Genomic DNA, 18906 nt, shown 5'->3' with positions numbered 1-18906 from the left:
GTTGAGCAAAAGTTAAGCAGGCAGCTTGGTAGGATGGTATGGTACGGCAGGAGTGGTTTGGATGAAATGAAATTTGTTTTTAATGAGTTAAAGGAAATCAAGATAGCAATGCGTTGACTTGCATCTCGCCTCTTCCTTTCTTCTAACAGTGAAGTCGTGATCTTAGCCTTGTGTTAAGATGTAACACAGTGCCTGTGCCATGTGGTTGACCGATACTGTACTCCATCTTGTACCTCTTTCGAAGGAGATCGCTCCCTATGTGTCGATTTCTACTTGATATTGTGACATGGCAAAGTAAACCCCGGAATTTTATTGAGCCTAAAACCCTTAAGCTTATCTAAATAGGGTTGTCCCCGCACATGAACAGCGACTCAATCAGTTCATCTAGACTTTCTTCTGATCAAACTATCGAGCCAGACGTTCATTTGACTCGCTCCTGTCTTATATCTTCTATTTGTGTACTGTGATATCATAATACAAGGATGATTTCCCTCGTTGCTTTTGACCTTGATGGCACTCTCGCTCTGAGCAAGCAGCCCCTACTCGACTCGATGGGAGAGGCACTCGCCGACCTACTTGCCGTGGCACACGTTGCCGTTATCTCTGGCGGTGACTGGCCGCAGTTCCAAAAACAGGTCGCCAGCCGCCTCCCACCTTGAGCTGACTTATCGAAGCTCTGGCTGATGCCGACAACCGGAACGAAGTTATACCAGTGCAAGGATGGGGCCTGGAAAGCAGTATACGCAGAGCTCTTTGACGATAAAACCAAGCAGTTGATCCTAACTGCCTTCGATGCCGCCCTAGAAGCAACTGGTTTTAAACCTGAGCAAACTTGGGGAAACCGTATCGAAGACCGTGGCAGCCAAATTACTTTCTCAGCACTTGGTCAAGAAGCACCTATCCACGCCAAGGAGGTTTGGGATCCGGACTTTGCTAAGCGTAAAGTCATTCAGGCGGATTTGCGGAAGCGCCTACCCGACGTATCTATCAATATGGGTGGCGCAACTTCTATTGATATCACGCAAAAGGGTGTCGATAAGGCACATGGGCTCAAAAGGCTCTGTGACGCGAGTGATATCCCTCTAGAGCAAATGATGTTTATCGGAGATGCTATATTTCCGGGGGGGAACGATTATCCAGCGAAGCAGCTTGGTTTAAAGACGGTTTGTGTCAAAGATCCGAATGGGACGCTTGCTGCGATTACTGCGATCATTGCATGCCTGTCCTGATTACGGAGCTACATATGTGAAGGTCTTGCGAGTAGCAGAATTGAGACAGGTACATCGGTTTCTACATGTGTATCGGATAATGATAAACAAGATAGCAAAAGGCAGCTTTGAAACAGAACCAAGGGCTTTCAGGGCTGGGCCATGAGTTAACTTACTCTTATTTAATTTTCTCCACAAGCGAACTGCAATGGGTATAGAATAATTTTTAAGAAGATCTTGACTGTTTGTTATCAGCACTGGGTATCCCGTATACGTATAATATATCCCCTGGACTCCTTGCAAGGGGGTTCGCAAACCCGTTTGATGTATGCATTATTAAGCCTTGACGTCGAGAAATAGATTCCGGAAACTACGGCACAGTACTGCGCGTTTGCACAACAGTTTGATAGCCAGGTTCCACCTCCGTTCCGTCTCGCTTAGCTCGTTGTGCAAACAGCCTTGCCTAGGGAGTACTGTGAATGTGTGTGGTATAAAAGCAGCCAATTTAGGCTACTTGAGCCGTCACATAACCTCTCACTCATTCCTGGTAGTTTTCTGCAATGCCTACGCTTCTAGATTATAAAACCATGTTCCGCTGGGCGCACACCATCCAGACCTGAGGTCTATGCGCTCTCCCGCCATCCATGGCCCTGGACGTCGTATCCGGAACTTATTCTTAGTTTGATAACAAGACGGGAACAAAGTTTAAGGCTGTGCTTGCTTATATAAGCTTATGCCAAGCTTCTAGAACTCGGCGCTTAGTTCTTCCATGCGTCGCTTGCTTTGAAGCTTTTTCAACTTCCTATGTCAACTTCACCTTTTATTTTCTTGTCTTTAGAGCCCAGACTCATCTGTTAGTAACCTCCCTGTCAATCGCCAAGCGTTAATACAGTGTTGCTGCCATAGAATATGTAGAGGACAACTGAGATAGGATGTCCTGGCTAGTTATGGTCCAGCCGCCAGGTCCAGATCTACAAGATGAATGGAACCCGTGGATCCGTGAATGCAAGCTAACCTTCGCCTGAACTGCCGAAAGTCAGACCCTCTACCATCATCGCCACCGCACACAGCTATACTACTAGCTATATTCTGTATCTTGTTGGACGTTTTGTTGCTCATTCACAGCGCAAAAAAATCTCGAGATAAGGAACCTAGAGCCGTAAAGAGCTTGGGCACCAACACTAACCACAGTGGACCGACCTCTGCGTCGGTGGAACCGATATCTACACTCCTTTTTCTTTTCTCTTCCCCTTTCTCACTACATACCACTTCTCAACTCCGACCGGAGTTCCATCTTTTATCTTGCTTTACCTGGGAAGGTTTGGCAGAAATTTCGCCATCTGGTGTGAAAGATTGTTTCGTCCAGTCATGTCACCAAGTAGTATATGGCAGTTTTCTTGCCCTGGATTCCTCAGACTGTTAATAATATTATGATATCAGATCCCGATACCACAGGGGCGGATCACCACCTTGGTGCTCCATCGATGTTGGCCAATGCACGTGGATAACACGCAAGCTCTGAGAGCCGGATACAAACAACGCAAGCAACCCTTGAGGCCCTGAAGGGGTATGACTCGTCCGGATTAACCGGGTCAAACCTCGTTTGACCTACATAACAGTCTTATCTAGCTGCACAGGGCCTTGGTACTCGTGGAATCCCACTTTTGGGCTTCATTTTTCCTGCGCGGCTCCACTGATACCATGTCGTTTCCCGTTTTTTGCCCTTGAGCTGCCAGCCCGTTTGTCTAGGTGATGTAGTGTTCCTGTTACGGATGTGGCGAACGGGTACATCGAACGCCATCTAGAACGATATTGGTAACTGATTGACAATAAGAAGAATATCCTGCTGATCGAGTTTTCAGTTCCCCTTTTGATCATTATTTATTTTTCCTCTCTCTCGCATTTTCCATAATATACCCTAATCAACTTGTTATCCCCCTCTTACTCTATTGTTCATTGTTTTTGCGGTTAATATTAATAGTCTTTTTTTTGGGCTCAGCTGAAATTATTATAACCCCTCGCTGTGCCACATTTTTCATAATTACTCCCGCCGACGATGGCTGACTGGCCTCGCCAGACGTCACACTTCCACAACAACTCCTTTGCCTCAAGAAATTATACCACTCCCAATTCGCAACAACAATCTCAGCAGGACCAGTCGCCGATAATCTCACCTCGTCTTGGGCCAACAATCCATGTCAGCGATATGAGTAACATTAGTGATGATAATGATACCAGAGGAGGACCTTCCAATCGTGTACAATTTACGCTTGGTCCTGAAGGGTCTGACTCGAGTGTGGAAGACATTCCCCTTCGAGATGATACAGACGATTACTTTTTCCCCGAGCCTCAGGTTCCTCCATTCGTTCATCGGCCTTCTCCCCCTACCTTTAAATCTTCCGATTTCATTCCCATATATGCCAACCAAGGCCCACTATCCGAACGGTCCTCTCCAGTAACAACACCTATCGAATCCCCTATTGGCAGCCCTGGGGATACATCAGCCACAATACCAACTCTCCGATCATCGCCCAAGGCAGCGGACGACTCATCCAAGATAAAAAATAGGGCAATTCAGACAGCATATGAGAAGGCACAAAATCTAGCTTCGCAGGTTCGAAGGACATCGTTTTTTCATCGTCGTCGGAAATCGGACGAGGAGTCATTATCAGAGGATCCAGCTCTACCCTGTCATGAAGGACGGCATGTGTCGATGTCCATCAGAAGATCGAGGTCAGGGTCCAATGCAACATATGATCATGAGAAAGACCGAACACGGCGATTCACGCTTCGTGCCGAGGAAGCCAACGATATTGTGAATAACATTCGTGCCAAAGTAGAACCTAATAGTAGGCGGCACTATTCTATCGATACACTGTCGAGTGGTGCAGAATCACCACCTCCTGTTCAGCATGGACGGAGTATCTTGACGGATATTCTTCGATTAGGCCAACTTCGGGAGTCTGGAGAAAACCGTACTCCCCAACAGCATATGCCAACACCGCAAGGCAATACCCCTCCCCTGCTGACACCCCTTAGCGGTCTGGGTTCTGGAAAAACATCGCCGGGGCGAACCACTCCACGCCCTAAATGGTATGAAAAGAATAAGAATCCTTCTGCCCTATCACTTCACACTCTTGGGTCGGAAGCTACATTGGCTGGAGGCTCGGGGCCTGGATCTGCAGGACGGCCAGAACTTAAACGATCTCGAAGCAGCGGTTTAATGTTTAATGCAGTCAAGAAAATCCGCAACAAGCCTCGTCTAGAGGATGAGATCCGCCTTACAGTACACATTGCAGAAACAATCTCTCGACAGAAATACCTGGAGAAGCTGTGTGAGGCTTTGATGGCCTATGGAGCACCGACACATCGACTGGAGGAGTCCTTGCGAATGACGTCTCGTGTGCTAGAGCTCGATGCCCAGTTCCTATATCTCCCTGGCTGCATGTTTGTGTCATTCAATGATTCATCTACACACACTACCAGCTTGAAGCTACAGCGTTGCGAGCAAGGTGTGGATCTAGGGAAGTTGCAGGACGTTCATCAGATATATAAGGATGTGGTTCATGATATGATTGGCGTTGAGGAAGCCATGCAGCTTCTGGATGAGGTCAAGGCCGAGAAGCCAAGATATAACGTGCTGATGTTGATACTCTTATTCGGGCTTGCCAGCGCTGCTGTTGGCCCTTTTGCCTTCACCGGCCGTGTGATCGATCTCCCCATATCCTTTGCCCTCGGCTGTATACTCGGCGCGCTCAAATACATTGCTGTCCCACGCTCACGGTTGTACGCCAACATCTTCGAGCTCACTGCTGCCTTACTCCTCTCATTCCTCTCTCGGGCGTTCGGCAGTATCCGTTATGGTCCAGACGACAATCGCCTATTCTGCTTTCCTGCTCTCGCTCAATCCTCCATCGCTCTCATCCTACCAGGCTTTATGGTTTTGTGCAGTAGTCTCGAGCTACAATCGCAAAACATCCTTGCAGGTTCAGTCCGTCTCGTCTATGCAATCATATACTCTCTAGTCTTGGGTTTTGGGATGATGCTCGGCACCACCTTCTACGGCAAAATAGATCACAATGCCAGTTCTGCGTACGTGTGTCCTAACAGTTCCGGCCGAAATGAATATGCACACAACTTCCCAGCCGTTATTGCATTTACCATCTGCCTCACGCTTATCAACCAGGCGAAATGGAAACAGGTGCCAATCATGGCCCTCTTCTCGTTTGTCGGGTACTTGGTGAACTTCTTCACAAGCAAAGCGTTCCCACATAACCTACAAATAGCGAACTGTATGGGCGCCTTTGCTATCGGGATCATGGGAAATCTGTACAGTCGGCTTGGCCACGGTTTGGCTGCCGCCGCCATGTTACCTGGTATATTGGTGCAGGTACCTTCTGGACTAGCAGCGAGCGGATCTCTAGTCTCCGGTCTTGCGTTTGCAAATCAGGCAAGCTCAGGCAGCAACACAGCCGTTAACGAAACGATGAGCACTGCGACCTCAACGATAGCAAGCGCCACTACGGCGGCAACGACAGCAATAGCGTCTGCGCTCGCTGGCCATCCCGGGAGCCCTGGCAACACGGGTGACGCAGCTTTCCAGGACCTGGCAGCGCGAATTGGATCGAGCAAAGTATACGGCGACGTTGTTTTCGATTTGGCGTATGCGATGATTCAAGTTAGCATTTCTACCACGGTGGGGTTGTTTCTTGCAGCGTTAATTATCTACCCTGAAGGCAAAAGGAGGAGCGAACTGTTTAGCTTTTGATCTCATATTCTCGCATTCCATTATACATAGTTAGCGTTGAGCGTGTACATAACAGTAGATAGGTTATCATTCGAATATAATACATTGAAAGCCATTCATCCTGTTGACTCCTATGACGTCAAATCTGATCGATGTACAAATTACATCACTCAGTGTCGATCTCCAGGCCGGCTTTTTTACTCTGTATGGTTTCATCTCCCTCTGCGGCCCACAGGGTATACCGAGCCAAAACGCCCTCCCTTCAGCCAGTAAGGAGTTACCAGAGCAAATTGCTTAGCCACTCTTGTCTCCACGCTAAAATATCATGCGGACTGGACTGGGGGGCCAAAGCCAATGGCGGCCAGTGACGGGAGGGGGGAACGGCGACAGATCTAAGCATACTATCTATATACGACTTGAACTTGCCCATGCAGCGCTAACTAAGTACGACACTGCAGGGAAGAAGAGAAGATCTTGAAATAACCAGAGAGACAAGCATGTGGAATTCGATCGAATCGAGGCTCTGCTGTCGGTCCCTCCGTAACGATACCACGCTAGGAAGGATGTTAATATCGTAATAGATCTCATACCCACTGTATCATTGTAAGATGCCCCTCCATTGGGTGGCCCCCGAATCATGTAAAGGGGCCAGTTAACTTATATCTGATACGTAAGAGCAGGTTGGAAAGTTCGTCTGGGTTCCATCTTGGTAGCTGTTGGGGAGTATTTATCTGGCCGTCTCCCTCCCCTAAAAGTTGTAGTTTTCTGTCTCTCTCTCTTGTAAAAGACTACAACAGTTTCAATTCTTCCACTTGGTGAGTTTGGCTCAACCATGCCCTGACCCGACTGTATATAGCCTATAATATTTAATTGGAAGAAGCTAACGGGCGACGTTGGTTCTTCCGAATATAGCACATTCAGCAACGAAAAAAGCCGTTACTCCTAAGCACAATGGATTTTGTCAACAAGCTTGCAAGCAAGGCCGGTGGCAGCAGCGGCGAGGACAAGAACAACGATAACCTCAACAAGGGTAGGCTTCTCTTCTGTTATCATCAAGATCAGGGGCAGCGTGGTGATAGATACTGAATGATATAGGTATCGACTTTGCCCAGAAGCAGTTCATCAAGGCTGGTGAGGGCAACAACGACAACATCAACAAGGGTGAGTTGTATTATATCTGTTAATTATGAAGGCCCATGGCTAATTTGGCGAACTGTATAGGCATTGACTTTGCTCAGGGGTCCTTCTTGGGCCAGAAGGCTGAACAGAAGCCAACTGAGGAGAAGAAGACTGAGGAGAAACCAACTGAGGAGCAGAAGTAGATGATGACCGCGAGGTCTCCGTGTAAGCGTTGAACTCTTAAGGGGTAAGCTGTTGCCGTATTATATGATGGATTCAGTGAACAGTCGCTAACTCTACCCAGTTCATGCCAGGCTTTCTCTTGTTTTATGTATGAACGATAGTTTGGATGACAGGTTATTTAGTGGTATTCGTTAGGGCGGCTTGACTTGCCAGTGGGTTTCAGATAGCCATGTCGATACTTGCTGTCGATATCACTCGCACCGCTTAATATAGCAATATTTTCTTTCCATTGAAACAATCTGATGAGCCTTTCTTGCGACCTTATTCCGAGATATCTCCAATACCAAGCGGTAACTAGACCTGGTGGCCGGATGACCTTTTCAAACTGGTCTAAGAAAGTAACAAGTTTGGCCATCTCAAACCAGGGGGGTACCCAGGGAAGCCTTCTCCCTCCCCTCCCCCCGGTCCTTCGTTAGGAAGTCTGATGTGGCTTGCGAGCCGTGAACCCATTCCTCGGAACGGCTGCCAATAAAGAATAGCCATACAGACATGATCAAAGGGACATGCACCTGGCCACATTATTGCATTCATTCATAGTATACCCGTATACGGCGTAAGTTATACGCCAACAACTTGAACCACTATCAAACAGCCAACATCCCATGTATATTGTAGTTACTCCATAATATATACACACACATGTGTATGTATAGAATATCCACGGCAGCTGCATGAGGGTGGAGAGTGGCACTTCAACCAGACTGGCCTCCTTTCGTTTCTTTTGCCCATGAACGGGATTTCGATTGCTTTTTTTTTTTTACTTCTTTCATCCTCTAGAGTTGGGCTTGCGGAGTAAGTTTACCCCTCCACGGCTCACAGCATGTTCGTCAAACGATGGCTTTGAGCTGGACTTCCGTGGTTCTCCGATGATGCGGTTATGTAACATATCAAGTCACTGGGAGGATAAGACGGGTGCTGGAGTTGCTTATGTCGAGTTGGGCGTGCATAAAAGAAGCGGACTAGGTTGCACCGGCAAAAGACGGCCTTGAGCCGTTTGTTTAGGAAGCTGATTTGACGCCATATCATGCCTGTTTGGAGGTGTTTGTGTCTCGTTGATATGAGGGCTGATATCTGCACATACGTAGTAGCTGGAGGCGATGGTGTGGCAGTGCGGGATCAGTCCGAAAGCATGGCAGTATGTATCGTACATAGGATAGGCCTGACGATGCAGATGATTGACACCGGGTTGATGCTGGGCTGATGCCTGATGCTGGGAAACATGACAGGCTTCCTGGTGGGGAGGGTGTGGCGGGCGCTTTAACTGGCTTCATCTAACCTTTAACTGGCCTTAACTGGCCTTAACTGGCTTTACGTGCCTTTAACTAAGCTTAGGGCGCCCAGCCCCTAACTCTCCCCCCGAGCCAGGGCCGGAAGAAGCTTCCGGGGCTCTTCTTTCTGGTCAGCCGCACGCTTTTTGTCTCTTTTTCTCGTTATCGATAAAATTAAACTAATAATAATATAACCATCAGCTTCGTATATCTCTTGCTCTCTCCTTTTTCTCGCATTTCTCTCCTTGCGATGTAACCCAGCCTTGTTTTCCCCTGCATATAATAACTCGGCTGGCGTTGGCTCTGAGAAAAAGACGGGTTGCCCCTATATATAGAAATTTCCGTTCTTCTGCCTTTGTATTTTTTATTTTTTTTTGCCCTTTGCGAGCCTTTCCCTAGCACTCCTACAGCAAACCCGCGAAACAACAACAGCAGCAACAACAAACCAACCATCCTACTCCAGTTGTTTTCCCCATTCTTTCTTCGTATGCCTGTTTCTCTCTCCCTCTCCGTCTGTCTATTCCAGCATTAATTGATACTGGAAGTCGGTTAAGTTCTTCTCCGCTCGTTTACCGCCGTCAACAACCTCCCAGGGAGCCTGACCGTAACCACGACACCTCAGAAAGCCTATAGCCCTCTTTAGCACGGAAATCATCGATGAATTGACCCGTACCGGCCTCTATGACCCTACGATCATAGTCGACAGAGGCCTCTTTTCGATCGTGTCGGTTCCCTGACCTCCGCAGACCGCTTTCAACCAAGGGAAAGCTTCCCTCTCACTGAGCCTCTCTAAACGATGGTCCGCCTACCTCTCCCACATCGACGCAGTGGGAACCGTTCCCCGAAGATTGGTTCCTCGTCTCAGGATGACCTCTCTGCCTCTCCTGGCGTCTCTGAGATGAAATACCCGTTGATCTTGAAAACTCAGGTTATTAGTGTATGTCCTCAGCCGCATCACAACGCCTATATCGTTATTCCTTTTTTTTTTTTTATTTGCATAGAGAGCTGAATGTATGGGACTTTTAACCGTCTAGGGCCGCAACCTAGCTGCAAAGGATAGGAATGGCATGAGTGACCCTGTATGTGAATCCCTGTCTAACAAAACAAGATACACACGCACACCCCGGACGAGTAACCCATCTAACCAGCTCGTCAGTATCTGGTAATCACCCTAGGCCATGCCAGAGAGTCAACGCCGACAATCAGCAAGACTTTGAACCCGGAATGGAATGTCTGCTTCGATCTACCTATAGTCGGCGTTCCGTTGCTCGAATGCGTGTGCTGGGACAAGGATAGGTTTGGGAAGGATTACATGGGTGAATTTGATATCCCTCTAGAAGATATCTTTTCAAACGGTCAGATTCAGCAGGAAGTACGCATACCAACCCTTCGTTGATTGCTATCTTACTTTTATTTTCCCGCTTCTTCCGAAGGACACAGATATAGGATATGGACTAACCATGTCAACATCAGCCCCAATGGTACGACCTTCAATCAAAATGGAAGACAAGCAGCAAGAAGAACAATGATGTCTCCGGCCAGATTCAGCTGCAATTCTCTCTCATTGACCCTGCCAACCCTTCTGCCTCCCCAGATCAGATCCTCTCTAGGTTCAAGAGCCTCATCCGTAACAGTGATGATGAGGATGAAGATGCCACACCTACCACGTCTGGGGATAATGAAGAGGTTGGTGAAAGCTCAAGGGAAGACCTGACCAGGCCGGATGATATTGTGCAGCAACGGCAAAAGTCAAAAGTTGCTCGACTAAAGCGGAGGTCTATTGCGGTGCGAGCATATGAATTCTGCGGAGCCAAGGACGGGGTAGTTGGGATTGTTTTCATTGAAATAAACAAGGTTCTCGACCTACCACCAGAAAAGAACAGTGGGTCATCCTATAAACCCGAGCTAGACATCGAATATATATAGAGTACTAACTACGGTATAGTGACTCGCACGTCCTTCGACATGGACCCGTTTGTAGTCACGTCTCTCGGCAGAAAGACCATGAGAACCCGTGTTATCCGTCACAATTTGAATCCAGTCTTTGATGAGAAGATGGTATTTCAAGTGATGAAGCATGAACAGTCCTACTCCATCAGCTTCACAGTTATTGACAGAGACAAACTGTCTGGAAATGATTTTGTTGCATCTACAAACTTTCCTCTGCAGACCCTCATTCAGGCTGGCCCTGTAGCTGACCCAGAGACCGGCCTATACCAACTGCTCGATCTTCCCCAGGACCCGGTTGAGCCCTCCACGCCTCCATCTACTTCCAAATCTAGATTCAGGCTTACCCTCTCACGCTCTACTTCGGCATCAAATCTCACTAAAATGGCAAAGCCGTCTCTAAAATCTAAATCCTCAGCTGCTTCGTTAGCTAGCCAATACCAACAGGAAATACAGCAGGCCCCAACTTCTAACCCTACGTCTCAGAATGAGCCCACATCAATGCTGAACGTCCCTGGAGCTTCCTCGCCAGTTTTTCCCGACAAGGCCAACTTCTCTTCCACTAACCCAGACACAGAAGCATTCAAACATTACGTTATACCACTGTTACTGAAGAACAAAGATAGGTGGGAGGACAAGCATAATCCCGAACTGCATATCAAAGCAAAGTATATGCCGTACCAAGCTCTAAGGCAGCAGTTCTGGCGTGTCATGCTACGACAGTATGATGCCGATGAGAGTGGGCGTATCAGTAAAATCGAATTAACTACTATGTTGGACACCCTAGGGTCGACATTGAAAGATTCGACTATTGATGGGTTTTTCCATCGGTTTGCAGCGGAAAACGAGTCAACTGGAGACACTATGGATCTCACTTTTGATCAAGCGGTGATCTGTCTTGAAGAGAAGCTGCAGGAGTTGCAAAAGAAAACAGTAGGCGCCACAATGTCTAAATTAGTGCAATTCCCATCGTCCTCTTCAGGGCCGTTAGAAAGTGAGATCCTACCCGATAATGATGATGAGGATGATGATGACCTCACCCCAGCTGGGGGCGGTATTAGCCTGACTTTGAACCCTTCACGTACTAACCTTGAGGGAGCAGTATCGACCACAGCTAGTCGCGATGAATCGGCCTCTGGTAGCGAAGAGGGCACCAGCTCACCCCAGGGTGAACTCTCTGATGAGCGTGGTGAAGAACATGTTATTGAGATTCGAGAGTGCCCTCTATGCCACCAACCTCGCCTAGGCAAACGGTCCGATGCAGACATCATCACTCACCTTGCTACTTGTGCTAGCCAGGACTGGAGGCAAGTAGACAATTTGGTCATGGGCGGCTTCGTAACGTCCAGCCAAGCACAGAGGAAATGGTATAGCAAAGTTATCACCAAGCTATCGTATGGCGGCTACAAGATTGGAGCAAATTCGGCCAATATCTTGGTCCAGGACCGTTTGACGGGACAAATCAACGAAGAGAAGATGAGCGTGTATGTTCGACTAGGCATTCGATTACTGTATAAAGGCTTGAAGAGCAGGGAAATGGAGAAGAAGAGAAGTCAGTCAACTCATTTTGCCCTCATACCCCACACCATCAACTAACCATTTGCCAGTTCGAAAAATGCTCAAATCTCTGAGTATCAAACAAGGTCGAAAATATGATGACCCTGCTTCTTCCAGTCAAATTGATGCTTTCATCGAATTCCATCAACTTGACATGAGCGAAGTTCTCCTCCCTCTAGACCAGTTCAAGTCATTTAATGAATTCTTCTACCGTGCTCTGAAACCAGGCGCACGTCCCTGCTCCGCTCCCGATAATCCCAACATCATCGTCTCACCTGCAGATTGTCGCTCTGTGGTCTTCGACCGCATCACCGAAGCCACCCAGATCTGGGTTAAGGGCCGTGAATTCTCCATCGAGCGACTCCTTGGTAAAGCTTATCCTGAAGACGTCGAGCGCTACAAGAACGGCGCGCTTGGGATCTTCCGCCTTGCGCCACAGGATTATCACCGCTTCCACATCCCCGTTGATGGCATTCTAGGCACCCCAAAAACCATCGAGGGAGAATACTATACCGTTAACCCAATGGCCATTCGCTCTGCCTTGGACGTTTATGGGGAGAATGTTCGAATTGTTGTCCCCATAGATTCTGTTGCTCATGGCCGCGTGATGGTTATTTGTGTCGGTGCGATGATGGTCGGCAGTACCGTAATCACACAGGAGGCTGGGGCAAAGGTATCCAGGACTGACGAGCTCGGATACTTCAAGTTTGGAGGAAGCACCTTATTAGTCCTGTTTGAACCAGGGCGAATGAACTTCGACAGTGACTTGGTCGATAACTCAAAAGGTGCATTGGAAACCTTGGTACGTTGACTCTTCCGTTCCCTACACATGTATGCGTATTGCCTAACATCCCTTTTTCTAGATTCGCGTGGGAATGTCCATAGGTCACAGTCCAACTGTCTCCCAATATACCCCTGACATACGTAAGCCTGGTAAATATGCAACCGCCGAGGAAATAGAAGAAGCAAATCGCAGGATTGGTGGTCCCGATCCTTCATTAATCCCAGAATCAGCCTCGGACCTTCGCCTTGACGAAATAAAATAGAGACCCCGACAGCTCAGCTCGGAAACTAAAAACACCGCATTGGATTTCTAGCGATTATTTTTTTTTCCCCATTCCCGCTATCCCTCCTTTCTTCTATATACTTTTCCCTTTTTCTCTTCTCTCCTTTCCCCCAGGGTATATGAGTGCATTTATTGCCCGTTATTCTCTCATTTTAATTTTCATTTGTTGCATTGTCTGCCCCAGCGCCAGCGGACTACTTGTAATTCATAACTACTTCAATTGCATCTTCATTAGACACAGGGATAAGCACGCATATAATCTATCGAGTTCTTATATACTATATTTCCACTCTTCACGTCATAATCCATTCATCTGTGGTAGAGCTTGTTGGCTATTTTCTATGGCCCCCTCTAAGTCACGCTTTACTCAATAGACACATATAAACAGCTCGAGTCTCTTCTATATAAGAAGAGAAGGGTAAAAAATAAAAAAGAAAATGCATCGACCGGGAATCGAACCCGGGGCCCGTCGATGGCAACGACGGATTTTACCACTAAACCATCAATGCTGACTTGTCATGTGATAACACCCTCGGCCTGGCTTTTGTGGAAGGCAGCAAGTCACGAGGAAGCTCGAATCGAGATGACAGAAAGACAGAAACAGAAGACTCGACGGTACGCGAGGCCGCGATGGGCTGCAGGGATAGCCTATACTCACTATATAACGGCTGGGATAGCATAAGTAAGTGGAATGCCAACTCGTTATGTACAGTTACTAACCATTATGCAGATGTACTATGTATGTCGGCCAAGTAATGCTGTCTACCTCCACCTGGCAAGGCTACTCTACCGTCCCCGAAAGTGGGAAGCATCGCCATCAGATATAAACATACTACGTATGTGGCCATGGATCCTTGAAGTCTAGCCTCCTGCGAGATACATTGTTCGCCTCTAGCCCCGCGCCGCACCCATAACTATCCATTATTACAACCGCCAGCACCTCCAAAGTCGACAACCGGATATATATACATACGCACACTCGACGATAGCAAGGATAGCTATGACAGTTCGCTACAGCCAGAAACCTATCAATCTGTTCCGAGGATGGCCTCATCCCTCCTTACACCCAACGACTGCCCTCTCTGACGCATCGACAGCCGTCCTCGGTTCACCTACCCTCTCCGATCCAGCTTTAGGCTATGGCCCCGACGAAGGAGATCCCTCTCTGCGCAAGGAGATTGCGAGATGGCTGACTGCCTTTTATGAGCCGCGGGAAGCTGTGGAGGCAAACCGCATAGTGATATCAGGAGGTGCGAGTCAGAATCTGGCCTGTGTGCTGCAGGTGTACTCTGACCCGGTGTATACGCGGAATATATGGTTGGTGTCACCGACGTATTATCTTGCGTGCGGGATATTCGAGGATTCTGGGTTCGGAGACAAGATGAGGGCCGTCAGAGAGGACGCAGAGGGTATCGACCTCGAGTTCCTGGAGAGGGAGATGAGGAAGAGCGAGGAACGGGCTGTGGCCGACGGAAACCTGGCACCCGTACGTCATTCATATCTTTGCTGCTTCGTGCGAGTTGATTAAGATGCTAACAGTAGGGGTAGAAGTCCAAACTTCCGAAGCCATGGCGCAAGATATACAAACACGTCATCTATGCGACGCCTACCTTCTCCAACCCATCTTCGAGGATCATGTCTCTACGCCGGCGGACACAGCTTGTCCGTCTGGCTCGACAGTATGACGCACTCGTGGTGACGGACGACGTCTACGACTTTCTACAGTGGCACAGCGACCCGTCATCCTCGCAACCACAGCGTACTACCGCCGTTGCACCGCGCCTGGTTGACATTGACCGCTTCCTGGATGGAGGGCCATCGGACGAGTTTGGACACTGCATGAGTAACGGGAGCTTTAGCAAACTTCTCGGCCCGGGTTGTCGAGTGGGCTGGGCAGAGGGGACAGAGAAGTTTGTGTACGGCGTTGGGCAGACGTGAGTCTTTCATCTTCATGGAATTACATGTATCGGCCCCAGAATAACCATGGATTAGGGGCTCGACGAGATCTGGCGGTGCTCCATCACAGCTGACATCCACCTTCATCCGCCGCCTCCTCTCCGGCGGGTTCATCCAGTCTTACATCCCAGAGGTCCTCTGCCCCGCGTACTCGAGGCGGTATCACATCCTCAGCTCGGCGATCGAAAAGTATCTCAACCCGCTTGGTGTGACTGCTATCAAACCTCTTTCCCCAGATAATGCCTCATCATCTTCTTCGTCTCCTGCGACAGAGGACATTCCCAGCGACGTCTCAGGCGGCTACTTCTTCTGGCTCCGTCTCCCTCCCGGAGTTGAGTCAGACAGAGTCGCAAAAGTCGCGGCAGAAGAGCTAAACCTGAAGATAGCGGAGGGAGAGAAGTTCAAGGTCACTGGCGCGGCCGCAAAGCCAGACTATGAGGACACCAATGAGCCCCTAGAGGGCTTTGTGCGGATCTGTCTGGCATACGTGGACGAGGATGTGTTGGAGGAAGGGATCCAGAGGCTTGCACAGGCTGTTGAAAGGGCGCAGCCTTCCAAGGCAACTGGTGGGGGACTCGCCCTTTGACAATGAGTTCATACACCGACTATTTCGGGATATATATTCGTTGCCAATTGTACGGACGGTAAGTTGGACACAAAGTTGAACATATGCTTGCGTCAGCCGAAATGAGCTTCGGGGGAAGATCCAGTCACGGGCATTATCATGAGGAACTTTCGGTACCTCTGTGAACCAGCACATGCAAGGAAAGGAAATTGACTACTCAAAGATCTTGGGTGGCTCGTATTGAAGGGGGGAAATAAAGGTCGAAGCACTTGGCCGAAGAGACGAAGCGAGCCAGCTCGGTTATGTAGGAGTAAAAAAGTGGCATTTCAGTATTCAATATTGACGGTCAAGTCAACTGTTGCCATCAATCGGGTCGTGTAAATGAATATCCACGCCTGTCCGACTCTGCAGTACCACCCACACCTTTTCTCATACTTATGCTCATGACCACGGAGGTGCATATTCTGGAGGTTTATATGTACGGAAAGTAAGATAACATGACAGCCATGTGGATAACCGGACGGAAGCGTGGCCTGCTACCTTAACCTGCCGGTTGTACATTTGACGCAGGCTTGATACCAAGTCGACGGCATCTCATTGCAGGTTTATGTAGAGAGATGGAGAGATCCGTCTATACGGCGTCCGTATCCCCATATAGAATGATATACGAAGGAAATAATATGAGAAGAACGCCCTGATGCCGAACTAGCAGCGCGCTGCAGCGATCGACAGGATATCATCTTCTTAGTCTCTTACTAGTCCGCAAAGCTAAAGACGGGTTGGCGTTGCGGGATGCAAGTGATGAACTCTTCTCTTCCGCTCTTCTGTTCGGGTCTGTGGTCATCTTAGCTGGTGATCAAGCCCTTCCCCTTCTCTTCCATCTTCGTCTTCGTCCTCACAGGGCGTCGGGGGTGTAATGTCAAGGATGCTCTGCTCAGGGACATCAGCATATCGACATGGATAAGGGCGCGTAGCCCATCTGATACTATCCTTCCCACCCCCAATCCGTTCATAATAGTAGCAACTCCATTATAAACGGTAGAGCAGTAATTAAGGATGAAGGCCCGAGATGGACTTCTGATATGTTCGAAAGCGAGAGATGACCAGGTCACGCCCCGTCCTCCCCGTCTTCTTCCTCCCGTTGCCACTGAAAGTGCTGGATGACCACGGTGCTCGTCCAGTAAAAGAGAGTAGATGGACTATTATCATCAGATCCAAGAAAGCAGACGCAAGCAGACCCCGATAACAAGACTCTCGAGCACCGTCTCAAGAGAATGTATATATTTGTCGCCCATTCCCCATCCCATCGACGGGGTCTCCATGCTGAAACAGAGAGTATACAAGGGAAAAAGAGAGCACGTCTCCTCGATATCTCTGACTTGACAACATATAACCGTGGTAGGTGATTAGGCATAGACGCCCATCTGGAGCCCATCCCTCCCCCTCGCCCCCCGGTCTGAAACGCAGGCCGTGTTTCTCTGGAGTGCAGGCCACCGTCCATGAGTGGCTGTGAGAAGAGCATCTTCCTCCCCCTGAACGGCCGAACCTGAGCTTAACTGGCGCCCTTGGACTCTAGCTGGAAAACGGTGGCTGCTGGTTGGTGAATCTCTAGGAGCCTATTCATAGTATATTCGATCCATACTATGCTAGCATAGAATCCCTGGTGAGTGTTTGCTTTTTTTTTTTCCTTTCTTTCTATATCTCTTGCTGCCCCGGTCCTTGTATCAGGTACGAGCAAATGGTCAAGGGCTAATGAAGGGTTTCTGCTTCATATATTCGTGACATTCCTCGTCTTCCTGTCCTTCTTTTCTCTCTCTGTATAATTTCACTCTCAAGTGTACGAGAGGACCTGCTGTCCTTCATTGCCATCTTCTTTTCCTGTCACTCTCTTCTTATTGTTGATGCTGTGAATGGGTCCATTGTTTTGTTAGGCGCGCGAAGATATTTATACAGACACTCCCTTGAACTCTTGCGCCCAACACAGTGACTCTGCCAGGTCAATTGAAACATATATTTATTATATTGACTGAATACCAACAGGTTTCTCTCTTTGATATCGACATTCCTTCTGTCTTCTTCTGTTGCACATAAACCAGATATAAAAAAGGTGTTGAGCTCTGTGCTGGCCACTGAAGCTGCATCTATACAACAACAACAACAACAACCACTACACCAAGAACAAGGACAAGACCAACAAGAACGGCATCTGATATCCCAGACATCAATCATGGCTCAAGGTTTGGTCTCCAGCTTGCTGCTGGGCCAGATCCTGCTCGTCCTCGTCGGCCTCTTCTCGCCTGCTGCGGCAGTCCCTACTCCCCAGTCCCAGACACCAAACCCGGCAACGCAGGCATCAAACTACTGGGTCAGCTCGATCAAGCGCCAGGGAATCGCTCCCTTTAACGGTGGCGGCGCCGATTACAAGGTCTTTCGAAATGTAAAGGACTTTGGCGCAAAGGGTGCGTTCTCTCCTATATCTCCTCCCCCTATGACTTTAACATATTTAACTGACGAGGGCAGGCGACGGCTCCTCTGATGATACGGCGGCCATCAACACGGCCATCTCCTCCGGAAGCCGCTGTGGAAAGGGATGTGACTCTTCTACGACCACTCCGGCGCTCGTCTACTTCCCTCCAGGCACCTATGTCGTGTCCAAACCGATCATCCAGTACTACTACACCCAGATCGTGGGAGATGCGCTCAACATGCCCGTCATCAAGGCTGCGCCTTCGTTCGAAGGCATTGCCGTTATCGACTCTGACCCTTATGAGAACGATGGCAGCAACTGGTACACCAACCAGAACAACTTCTTCCGCAGCATTCGCAACGTTGTCATTGACCTGACCGGTCTGGACAGGGGCAAGGGAGCTGGTATCCATTGGCAGGTAGCCCAGGCCTCCAGCTTGCAGAACATTCGCTTCGAGATGGTCAGGGGCGGTGGTGACGCCAACAAGCAGCTTGGTATCTTCATGGACAACGGCTCCGGTGGCTTCATGACCGATCTCGTCTTCAACGGTGGTAACTATGGCGCCTTCTTTGGCAACCAGCAGTTCACCACCCGCAACCTGACCTTCAACAACTGCAACACCGCCATCTTCATGAACTGGAACTGGGCATGGACCTTTAAGTCTCTCTCCGTCAACGACTGCGGCGTGGCCCTGAACATGTCCAACGGAGGCTTCAACCAGACCGTCGGCTCCGTCATGATCCTCGACAGCAAGATCAAAGTG

At 48.8% G+C, this 18906-nt stretch overlaps 6 protein-coding genes and 1 non-coding gene across 7 annotated transcripts; 4 read left to right on the top strand and 3 right to left on the bottom strand.

The window, feature by feature from the left end:
• Positions 1 to 482: 482 nt before the first annotated feature.
• MCYG_06606 (HAD-superfamily hydrolase subfamily IIB) lies at positions 483 to 1229 on the top strand (the record flags this gene model as incomplete). Its single annotated transcript, XM_002844596.1, has 2 exons — positions 483 to 635; positions 675 to 1229. 2 exons carry the CDS (start codon positions 483 to 485, stop codon positions 1227 to 1229), a joined length of 708 nt encoding a protein of 235 aa, XP_002844642.1.
• Positions 1230 to 3264: 2035 nt separating this feature from the next.
• MCYG_06605 (pheromone-regulated membrane protein 10) lies at positions 3265 to 5976 on the top strand (the record flags this gene model as incomplete). Its single annotated transcript, XM_002844595.1, has 1 exon — positions 3265 to 5976. The coding sequence occupies one exon, from the start codon at positions 3265 to 3267 to the stop codon at positions 5974 to 5976; it is 2712 nt and encodes a 903-aa protein (XP_002844641.1).
• Positions 5977 to 9381: 3405 nt separating this feature from the next.
• Positions 9382 to 13135, top strand: MCYG_06604 (C2 domain-containing protein; the record flags this gene model as incomplete). Its single annotated transcript, XM_002844594.1, has 8 exons — positions 9382 to 9522; positions 9620 to 9664; positions 9742 to 9957; positions 10059 to 10467; positions 10531 to 11526; positions 11647 to 12084; positions 12140 to 12891; positions 12953 to 13135. The coding sequence occupies 8 exons, from the start codon at positions 9382 to 9384 to the stop codon at positions 13133 to 13135; spliced, it is 3180 nt and encodes a 1059-aa protein (XP_002844640.1).
• A 458-nt stretch (positions 13136 to 13593) lies between these two features.
• MCYG_10568 lies at positions 13594 to 13664 on the bottom strand. Its single transcript has one exon. It is a non-coding gene; the product is annotated as a tRNA-Gly (tRNA).
• Positions 13665 to 14155: 491 nt separating this feature from the next.
• Positions 14156 to 15697, top strand: MCYG_06603 (aminotransferase; the record flags this gene model as incomplete). The annotated part of the gene is made up of 3 exons (XM_002844593.1): positions 14156 to 14641; positions 14704 to 15089; positions 15148 to 15697. 3 exons carry the CDS (start codon positions 14156 to 14158, stop codon positions 15695 to 15697), a joined length of 1422 nt encoding a protein of 473 aa, XP_002844639.1.
• An 824-nt stretch (positions 15698 to 16521) lies between these two features.
• On the bottom strand, positions 16522 to 16998 carry MCYG_06602 (uncharacterized protein; the record flags this gene model as incomplete). Its single annotated transcript, XM_002844592.1, has 2 exons — positions 16522 to 16875; positions 16915 to 16998. The coding sequence occupies 2 exons, from the start codon at positions 16996 to 16998 to the stop codon at positions 16522 to 16524; spliced, it is 438 nt and encodes a 145-aa protein (XP_002844638.1).
• Positions 16999 to 18162: 1164 nt separating this feature from the next.
• On the bottom strand, positions 18163 to 18881 carry MCYG_06601 (uncharacterized protein; the record flags this gene model as incomplete). The annotated part of the gene is made up of 2 exons (XM_002844591.1): positions 18163 to 18741; positions 18798 to 18881. The coding sequence occupies 2 exons, from the start codon at positions 18879 to 18881 to the stop codon at positions 18163 to 18165; spliced, it is 663 nt and encodes a 220-aa protein (XP_002844637.1).
• Between the last annotated feature and the right edge of the window lie 25 nt (positions 18882 to 18906).

Source organism: Microsporum canis, genomic scaffold, assembly GCF_000151145.1.
Source record: "Microsporum canis CBS 113480 supercont1.6 genomic scaffold, whole genome shotgun sequence".
Classification (NCBI taxonomy): Eukaryota; Fungi; Ascomycota; class Eurotiomycetes; order Onygenales; family Arthrodermataceae; genus Microsporum; species Microsporum canis.
Note: the sequence above shows the minus strand (reverse complement) of the source record. Positions and strands in the feature narration are given on the sequence as shown.